This window comes from Cricetulus griseus, chromosome 5, assembly GCF_003668045.3.
Source record: "Cricetulus griseus strain 17A/GY chromosome 5, alternate assembly CriGri-PICRH-1.0, whole genome shotgun sequence".
NCBI lineage: Eukaryota > Metazoa > Chordata > Mammalia > Rodentia > Cricetidae > Cricetulus > Cricetulus griseus.
In genome coordinates, this window is record NC_048598.1 from 35153964 (window position 1) to 35164653 (window position 10690).

Sequence of the window (10690 nt, forward strand, 5' to 3'; positions counted from 1 at the left end):
GTTCTAGTACCAGTGTAGGAATGATACTGCAACATGATACATGAATTGCCAGCAAGAGGGAGGGCAAGAAGGAAAATGAAAAGTTTTCCTTCTATTCCTTTTATGTGGACTGCCTCCAGAAGGTGTGGCCCCGATTCAGAGTGGACCTTCCTGCTTCAAAGAGTCTGATCAAGAAAACCCCTCACAGGTGTGCCTAATTTGGGTTTTAGTTGATTCCAGATGTACTCAAATCGAGGACCAAGATTAGCCATCACAGCTAGTTACAAAGTGTTTATTATACCTTAAATTCATATAACCAGTCCCTTATTGGACTTACATATTGCTCCAGTATTTTGTGTTGACAGCTATTGTTGTCCAGACTTACTTTGTACATATGCTGTTTCACACATGAGTAGAAATTTCCAAAAATTGAAGTGCTGGGTCATGTGCATGTTGAATTTTAGTGGATGTGGTCATATTACCCCTCATAGACACTTAACTAATTTACCTTACCCATGGCAATATATGAAAGTGCCTCCTGCTATCATTAATAATGCATCCTGAGCTGTGTGGTGATGGTGCACACCTTTAATTCCAGCACTCAGGAGGCAGAGGCAGGTAGATCTCTGAGTTTTGAGAGAGTTCTAGGACAGCCAGGGCTACACAGAGAAACCGTGTCTCAAAACAACAATAAAATAATAATTAATAATAATAATGCATCTTGAAACTTTTGGGGGTTTTGTTTCATGTGTGTAGCGTCTGTTGATTTTTTTTAAGAGCCATTTGTATTTTTTATTAATTGTCTTTTGTACATGTGTGTGTTCATGGAGAAGGCAACTTGGCTGCTGTTTCTCAGGCACATCTTCCTTGTATTGTTGTCTTTCCCTGACATGGAAATCCCCAACTGGGCTGGCTGCCTAGCAAGGCCTAAGATCTACCTATCTCCACAGAACCTAATCAACTACAGCACACACCCAAAGCTGTTACTTTAAGATCTCTCTCTGTCTCTGTCTGTGTGTGTGTGTGTGTGTGTGTGTGTGTGTGTGTGTGTGTGTGTGTGTGTGTGTATATCCTCTTTTTTTGCTAGGACTAAAGGCATATGCCACCACTTCCCAGCAACCTTAAGATTTCTTTAAAAACTATTTCAACCAATTGAAAGTACCACATATAGAATGCTTATAATTACTAAAATTAAAAACTATAAATTTAACTTGATTACATTAGGAATACTAACAAATATTTTGGCGTAGAAATAGGCAGGACTATTTAAAAAGCCATGAGAAGTACAGAACTGTGAAAATGATCCTAAAAATGAGCAAAGAGTGGGTCTTTTGTTTGGTTTTCTTTTTTTTTTTTCTTTTAAAATGATTTATTTTTATTTTATGTGGATGGGTGTTTTGCCTGCATGTGTGTCTGTGTAATGTGTAGATATAGTATCTTCAGAGTCTAGTCTCCTAGAACTGGAGTTATAGGCAGTCATGAACTGCCATGCAGGTGCTGGGAATTGAACCAGAGTTCCCTGAAAGAGCAGCCAGTGCTCTTAACCACTAAGTTATCTTTCCATCCCCATTGCCTGGTTTTCTTTTCTTTTTCTTTTTCCTTTTCTTTCTTTCTTTTTTGAGACCGGGGGGGGGGGGTGTCTCTATAGCGCTGACTGTCTTGGTACTCCCTATATAGACCAATGTGGCCTCGAACTCACAGAGATCCTACTGCCTCTGTTTTTCCTGAGTGCTGGGATTAAAATTGTACACTACCGTCCCTATCAAAAGAGGGGACTGTTGATTAGCTTCAAAGTGTAAAAGGCCTTGGGGTTGGAGAGATAGCTCAGTGGTTGAGAGCATTGGCTGCCCTTCCAGAGGACCAAGGTAATCTACCCATCTGGTAGATTACAACTGTCTTGTAACTCCAGTTCCAAGGGACCTGACACCCTCACACCAATAAACATAAAATAAAATTAAACAAATAATTTTTTAAATATGTAAAAGCCTCAATCTCCCAACCTAAGCATGTGGTGGCATGTACTTAAAGTCGAAGAGCTGGGGAGGTGTTGTTTATACAAGGGTGCTCCACAACTATGTTAACACCCGATTGTTTTCTATTCTCCAGCCCCAGTAATGGGTGGGGTTGACTCCAGAGCCTTATGCATGCTAAGCAAAAGCTCTACCACCTAGTATCACATTCCCAGGCAGAACTATGTAAATACTCCATTCCTTATCAAACTTGCTTCCCCAGTTTTAGCACATTGATCATTTGTGTTTAAATCAGCTATTATGATAGTTATAAAGTGGTAGATTTATAATTCTATCATTGTTTCATGATATCATTCTTGGTAGGAATTCTGTTTAAACACTCTCCTTGCATGCATTTCTTTCTTTTTTAAGTAATTTTATTTAATTAGTTTTTTTTAAGATTTTATTTATTTAATATGTATACAACATTCTGCTTCCATGTATATCCAGAAGAGGGCACCAGATCTCATAAAGGATGGTTGTGAGCCACCATGTGGTTGCTGGGAATTGAACTCAGGATCTCTGGAAGAGCAGTCAGTGCTCTTAACTTCTGAGCCATCTCTCCAGCCCGCATTTCTTTATTCATATCACGAACTCACTGAATTTAATTTTCTGAGTTGCAATTTCTTACTATTATTTTTTATGTTGCTATTCTAAGTGCCGCAGATGTAGCCATTGGGAACCCTACAAACCAGCTCATGTCCTTAGAATGGTCTCATTGTTCTCTGAGCACTTCCTTACAGCTGGTGATGTCAGTATAGCTCATCAGTACCTTCCGGACTCAGCCCTTTTAAAGCCATATTAAAATGGACTTTAGGAAAGGATATGTGAAGCTGAGCCTCGTGTTATAGCCTCTAATTCTAGCTATGTGGGGGGTTGAGGAAGTAGGCCTTGTAAGTTCAAGACCTGCCTCAAAAAGTAAAAAGAGGACTGGGTATATGGCTCAGTGGTAGAGTTCTTGCCTTGCACGTATTAGGCCCTGTTGCCATAAGAAGAAAGAGGGAGAAGGATGGAGAACCGATGCTTGAATAAGTCCTGGATCTCATTGTTTCTAGGTTCTCTTGATGGGCAGAATAGGAAATACATGTATATACACACAGGTACATGTATAAATGCACATACATACACTCTGTGTCTTTATCTCTGGGTATGTGTTGAAACCAGTATCTGATTCTAATTCATGGCAGGATTTACTCTGACCATCTTACTTTTTTTCCTTCTCCATCTGTGAGGAATCTACTTCCCATTATCCTCAGTATATTTACTTATCTGCTCCTGCCTCCCCATATGTGACAAACTCTCTTTACTCTAGGTACTCTGGCCAAAACCTCAGCTCTGATAAAGAACAGGAAGACATTGTTAATTGTTTATTGTGGGTTGAAAGCAAGACTGTGATGGTTCTCCCAGAAGTTCACTTCTGGGAGAGAGGCTGGGTAGAAGGAAGACACAGGAAGATTTGCTTTCTAGTATATAGCTTTTCATTCATTGGGGATTGTTTTACACTGTCTGCTTTTATTACCTATATAGGAAAACACTTGTGTGAAATGGAGTAACATCAAGATTTTAATTTTTGTGATGGCTGTTTACTTAGCTGTTTGATCTTGTTTGGGGGAGAATTTGGGTTCTTAATTTTCTCCCTTAAGTGATTCAGGCTCATTTCCACCCTGCAGGGAACAATACGTGTTTCTATGGGAAGTGTTATTACTGCCGAGAGACAGAGCCAGCGTGTGCTGATGGAGACATGATGGAAGGATCCATCACACTTTGGCTTCCAGATGTGTGGCCCCTGCAGAAACATCGACACCCCTGGGGCAGGACGTACCGAGAAGGCAAATTGGCCAGGTAAATGCTCCTGTGAGCCATGACTTAATTCTTGGCTGTACCATGCCAGTTGGCCTTCCTGAATAGGAGCCAGCCATCTGCCCAAGAGTGAAAACAATTGTGGATTATGGGCAAACCTGCTAGGTAGGTCCTGTCCCTGTTTTTAGCAGTACCAATGTGTCAGCCATCTTTCTACCACTAGAAAGAGGAAAGATTAACTTTGGCTCACAGTTTGAGAAGTTCAGTCCATAATCATTCGGCTACATTGCTTTGGGCTCCTGGTGGCACAGTACATCACTGCAGAAGCATGTGGTGGCGGAAGAGCTGCTAATGTCATTGCTTCCAGAAAGCAAGGCAGGAGCAAGCCCATTAGGCAGGGACTCCCTGCAGCATCCCCATTTTCTCTTCAAGGCATGTTCCCTGTGACTTAACCATCACACTTAAAGGTCCAGTAGCTCCTGATGGCTCCACAGGCTGAACTAGGGTTTTAGAACATGATCTTTAGGGAACGTTTAAAATATAAACCATGGGGGCCTGGAGAGGTAGCTCAGGGGTTCAGGAGCACTAGCTTACCATGCAGAGGACCTGAATCTGATTTCCAGCTCTCAATTTGGGGCTCTTGACCACCTGTAACTTCAACTTCAGGAATCAAAGAGCCTTCTCTGGTCTCCACCAGCAATTGTATGTATGCATGTGGTCCTTTTACACACACACACACACACACACACACACACAGAGAGAGAGAGAGAGAGAGAGAGAGAGAGAGAGAGAGAGAGAGAGAGAGAGAGAGAGAGAGAGAGAGAGTAAATATTTTGTTTTTAAATATAAGCCATAGGGCTGGAGAGATGGCTCAGTGGTTAAGAGCACTGTCTGCTCTTCCAGAGGTCCTGAGTTCAATTCCCAGCAACCACATGGTGGCTCACAGCCATCTGTAATGAGATCTGGTGCCCTCTTCTGGCTTGCAGGCATACATGTAGGCAGAACACTGTATACATGATTAAAAAAAAACAACAAAAAACAATATATATATATAAACCATAGTGGCAGGGTGGTGGTGGTGCACACCTTTAATCCCAGCACTTGGGAGGAAGATGCAGTCAGATCTCTGTGAGTTCAAGGCCAGCCTGGTCCACAAGAGCTAGTTCTAGGACAGCCTCCAAAGCTACAGAGAAACCCTGTCTCGAAAAACATGATAGATAGATAGATAGATAGATAGATAGATAGATAGATAGATAGATAGATAGATAGAGATAGAGATGTGCCATAGCATTGTCTTGACTCTCACGGCTTCATGCATCATACTCTTAGACTATTTGCAGGAATTCCAACCTCCTAAGAGCTCTTTAAAATCCCAGTGGAAGTGGTTCCACAATTCTTATGTTTTGTATGCCTGCAACACTAGTATCAATAGGATGATGTCAAGGTCTGGAAGTGTCTTGAGTTTATCCAGGCCCTTTTTGGACCACAGTGGCATCTTCAGTGTCTTGATGGCTGAACACAGAGGTTTAGCTTGGGATGAGCAGGATCTTGTATTTTCCTGAGTTGCTTCAAACTACCTTTCCTAGTGTACACTGGGCTTTTTAAAATGGTACTAGTCAGCCAGGCGGTGGTGGCAAACACCTTTAATACCAGCACTCAGGCGGATCTCTGTGTGTTCGAGACCAGTCTGGTCTACAAGAGCTAGTTCCAGAACAGCCTCCAAACCCATAGGGAAACCCTGTCTTGAAAAAAACAAACAAACAAACAGACAAAATGGTACTAGTCTTTTCAGCAACTATACCCCTTCTGGCTTGAACTTTGTATGTGTTTCTTTTCTGGTCTAACTATTGCTTCTACTTCTCTCAGTAAATATGGCTAAAAGCAGCCAGTAATTCCTATACTGCTGCCTTGAGATTGCCTCTACCGTATAAGCCATTCTACAAAGTCTCAGGATATGTACAAAACATATACAGATTTCCTTCAGAATGCAACATGATAAGCCTCCAGTCTACTTCCAGTAGAGTCCCTGTTCCATCCCAAACCTTTCAGCCCAGCCTTGACTGCCTGTATTCCTGCCAGCCTCTTACCCCTACCAAAACCTCCCAGGAATGTGTGCTTCCAGCATTCTCTGCTTTGCTTAGCTTGCTTCTCTAAACTTTTCTAATTATGCAAACCAATTCCAAAGGTCTTTGAATCTTGCTGTCAGAGATCGTCACAACAATGACTCTATCTTGGTACCAATTTTCTTCATTAGCTTTCTGTCACTGACAAAATGCCTAGTGGTTTAAAAGAAGAAAAGTTCTTTTGGCTCACAGCTTCTGCAGTTTCAGCCAGCTTGCTCTACTCTGCAGCTTTGAAGCTTATGGTAGCATGGTATCGAGGCAACACACATATGCTGTGGAGGAGAAAGTTACTCTCTTTGTGGTGGCTAGGAAGCAGGTAAGGGAAGGAAGGCCAGGGTAGCCATATCCTCCTCCTAGGCTTGCTCTCAGTTTTCTACCTAATAACATCACAGCTAGCAACCAGACTGTTACCACATGGCTTCTGTAGGACTCTTAGGAACTAAACTCTACAGACAGGTGTAGCTGGTACCCAGTAACCCTTATGATGCTCTTGCCTCCAGGTGGGAATATGATGAGAGCTACTGTGATGCTGTGAAGAAAACGTCCCCCTATGACTCAGGCCCACGCCTGTTGGACATCATTGACACTGCTGTCTTTGATTACTTGATTGGCAATGCCGACCGCCATCACTATGAAAGCTTTCAAGATGATGAAGGCGCTAGCATGCTTATCCTTCTTGATAATGCCAAAAGGTACAGCAGGACTGTCTTGTCGGTGTCTGTGTGAAAGAGGGGAATTCTCTAGGACACTGTGCTGCTCAGCTTCCAGACACAAACACTCCATAAATCAACTTACAGGAATGAAATGCTTATTTCAGTTCATGGTTTCAGGGGTTTATTGACTTCATTGCTTTTGGGCCTGTGATGAGGCAGAATCATCATTGCTGGGAGCACATTCAGAGCAAAGATGCCAGCCTTGTGGCATCTGGGAACCAGAGAACCAAAAAAAAAAAAAGGCCAGGATCCCCAAATCTTCATCAAAAATGTACACCAGTAATGTGACACTGGGCCCCAGCTCCTGAAGACTTCTTCACATCTCATAGTGCTGCAGGCTGGCAGTTAATACCTTAGCAGATGAGCCTGGTGACTGGGGTGGGAGGGCTTGGGATCCAAATATCCTGAACTGAATCTCCCAAAGGCCTCACCTCTTACAGCCTTGCACTGGGGATTAAGTTGCAACAAGAACTTGGGGGCAGCAAAAATATTCAAAGGATAGCAGCTGCTTTGCCTGCACTGTCGTCAGGGCTAGTAGATTCTCCAGTCATTAAAGGAAGTTTTAGGAAAAGAATGGAAGGGCCCGGGTGGTGGTAGTACAGGCCTTTAACTCCAGCACTTGGGCAGAGGCAGGCAGATCTCTGTAAGTTTGAGGCCAGCCTGGTCTACAGAGCAAGTTCTAGAACAGCCAGGACTACACAGAAACAAAAAGAATGAGAGGGTGATCATTTTCCCAGAGTCACCATTCCTTTCCTAATGGAATGCTATTTTTATATCTGCTATGAGCTGATTCTGTCTCAACCTCTGAAAGCTCCTGGGCAGTTTTTCTGGTTTGAAGCTGCCAGCAGGTTTGCTTACAGGAATAAGGTTTTAATGATTCCAGAAGTAATATACACCTGGCTTTTGGAGGAAGTATCAGGGAGAGCCTTTTAAACGTTGTATAGGCTTAGGATTTCTGCATTCTCCCTTTGCACTGGGAACTCAAAGTGTGTACCACAGCATCTTACGGCATCTTGACAGGAAAAGGGTCCTTGTTACATGAGTTTATTTGCTATTTGATACTTTAGTTCAGGCTGTTAATGATCCTGTGTCTAATTAGTTATGCCTGGCTTATTTTTAATTTAAATGATTTGAGCTGTTGGAGCATGAAATTATCTAGGATCACAGTTGGGTTTTTACAGAATGTGCTCTTGCTTTGATGCTGAGAAGGGAACAAACACTTGGACCTAATTTACTGTCTTAATTTAATTTTCAGCTTTGGGAACCCCTCGCTGGATGAGAGAAGCATTCTTGCCCCTCTCTATCAGTGTTGCATGTAAGTTAATGCATAGCAGGTGTGTCTGCCTGCATTACCTCCTTCAGGTTCAGGTACCAGTACATCGGTTTTCTTGACCTTAAAACATCCGGGTTGCTTTTCCTACTTCTATAACCCAGAACCCCTGTAAAGCCTGACAGTGCTGAGGGAAGCACAGAGGTAGGTCACCCAAAGCTCGGAATTCATTTTGAATTTTGCATCAGTAAGTTTGTAGTATCTATAGTAATACATGCCTGTTTGGCTTAATATACCTATCACCTGCTAAAAACAATCTAGCTGGGCTTCATCCCCAGCACCTAAGATGCAAAAGCAGGTGGATCTCTGTGAGTTTAAGGCTACCCAGGACTACATAGTGGGTTCTAGGCCAGCCAGGACTACATAGTGAGACAATCTCAAAAAAATTGGTTTGCTTTTTTTAAATCGGTTACAATCTGCATTCTTCGTTGCTGCATCTGGTTTACCTTGTTTCAGACCCTCCCACCTGGAGTTTGTATGTCTTAGTTTGAAGTTATCTAATCCAAAAATAACTTCCTCTAAGTATTTAAAGAGTGATTTAAATATAGTAGAGATTAAAGAAACTGAGAAGTAAATCAAGAAAATGAAATAAAACCTGGCCCTAGGAGCTCCTGCTTCAGGTCCCAGCTCCTGGGCTGATTTTGAAGTTTGCATATCAAGAACCAGCAGGATTTGCCTCACTGGCTGCAGAAAGCAGGTCTGGGAACACCCTAGTGCTAGTCATCCCAGAAACAGCCCCTGTGACTTTGCCTTCTTTCTGTCTTTTCACTTGTCTTATCTGTCTGTCTGTGTTTTTCCAGTGCTGGAACTAAATTCAGAATCTTGTGCCTGCTAAGCAAGTACTTTACCACTGAAGTATACACCAGTGTCCCCCACCACATGCGCGCGCGCACACACACACACACACACACACACACACATACACACACACACTTCTGCTATTGTATGTGTGAACATAGGCATATGTGTGCATATATGTGTGTAGGTTTGAGGACAGTCTTGGTGTCATCCTCAGGAACAGCACACCCTTTTTTTTTTTTTTTTTTTTTTTTTTTAAGAAAAGGTCTTTTATTGCCCTGGAACTTACCTGGCTTGCCATTAAGCCCTGGGGGTCCTTGTGTCTCCATTTCCCTGACTCTGTGTTTACAAGTATGTACTGCTCTACATGAATCATAGGGGTCACACTCAAGTCCTTATGGTTGCAGACCACTTTACAGACTCAGCTCTTCAGCCCAACTGTCTCCACCCTTTCCTGTCATTCCCCTCCTTCCCTAGCTCTTCCCCCTGGTCCTTCCTTATTTTCTTTCACACTGCCCTCAGAATCCCAGAATCCTTGCCTCAGTCTCCCAAGTACTGGGATTATATACAAGTCTGTGCCACTGTGCTCAGCCTTTTCTTTCTCAGTAGGAAACTGAGTTCTTTAGAAAGTCATATGTACCTGGGCCGCCCTCATTCTCCTTACTAATGTGGAAAGCTGAGAGCAGGTGGGATACAGGCAGTCAGCAGCTGATGTCATGATCTGCAGAGGAAGAGATGACTCTGGGAAGCCTCTGAGCCACCTTCAGGACACATTTATAGGCCCACAGAGTGAATCAGATTGGTGATGCCATACTGGTCCCTATGTCAGGAAAGCCTCAGTGCTGTCATCCCAGCGCTTAGGGGTGGGAGGGGAGGTGGGGGGAGTAGGAGAAGTATCGTTTTGAGCTGTTTAGCAAATCCAGTCTTCTGGACTACATGAGACCCTGTCTGAAAAAGGGACCTCAGGGAAGTGATCAGATGAGGCTGCAGCTTCATGGGTTTGCATCTTCTGAGAATACAGCTGAGGCAGAGCTTTGTTGGAGACCTCCTTCCTGTACCACTAAACTACTTACCCTACAATAGCCAGAGGCACTGAGAGAGCCCCTTCCTGCTGCACTGTCCCTCTTCTGGTTTATGAGGAGACACTATTGAGAATATGAGAAGCAAATACTGGAGTGTGAAGTTGGTGTGGGTCAATCAAGTAGCAGCTCTGTTACCCTGGAGAAGCTCTGATGCCTGTGCATCTACAGTAGAGTTCAGAGTCACAATGCTGTCCAGTGCATGTAGTCCATCTCTTCTGTGCTTTGTACAAAGACTCATCTTCCTTACTTTAAGTAGCTGCAAAAGAGTCTACTTCTCTCAAAGTAAGACACGTATGCATGCCTGCTTACCTCTCCTGTGTCCACATTCTGCCTAGTTACCTCTCCTGTGTCCACAGAGAGGTAAGAACTTATCTTGAGATAAATCACTTCTCTTTGGTCACTTATTCTATTTCATTCTGCTATAACAGAAAGTCACAAACCAAGGCATTTCCTTTAAATGTATTTTATTTTATTTTTATTATGTGTGTTTGTATGCATTGTGTGTAGGCATGGGCTTGTGTACCAGTGTATGAGTGGAGGTCAGAGGACAGTTTAGGCACTTGACTCCTTCCATCCGCCTTAAATGGTCTCCAGGGATGATACTCTGGTCACCTAATATCAAAACCCTGGCACCCTGAAAGAGCTCTTTAAAAAAAAAAAAAAAAAAAAGATTTTATTTATTTATTATGTATACAACATTCTGCTTCAATGTATATCTGCACACCAGAAGAGGGCACCAGATCTCATAACGGATGGCTGTGAGCCACCATGTGGTTGCTGGGAATTGAACTCAGGATCTCTGAAAGAGCATCCAATGCTCTTAACCTCTGAGCCATCTCTCCAGCCCCTGAAAGAG

General features: G+C 43.0%; 1 protein-coding gene across 8 annotated transcripts in view; it reads left to right on the forward strand.

The window, feature by feature from the left end:
- Fam20b (FAM20B glycosaminoglycan xylosylkinase) overlaps window positions 1-10690 on the forward strand; it is a 40149-nt gene that overhangs the window by 25124 nt on the left and 4335 nt on the right. For all 8 annotated transcript variants that reach the window (XM_027417300.2, XM_027417298.2, XM_027417305.2 and 5 more), the window contains 3 exons: window positions 3659-3830; window positions 6412-6603; window positions 7880-7939. In XM_027417300.2, coding sequence (XP_027273101.1) covers window positions 3659-3830; window positions 6412-6603; window positions 7880-7939 — 424 coding nt within the window. The remainder of the gene's footprint in view (window positions 1-3658; window positions 3831-6411; window positions 6604-7879; window positions 7940-10690) is intronic.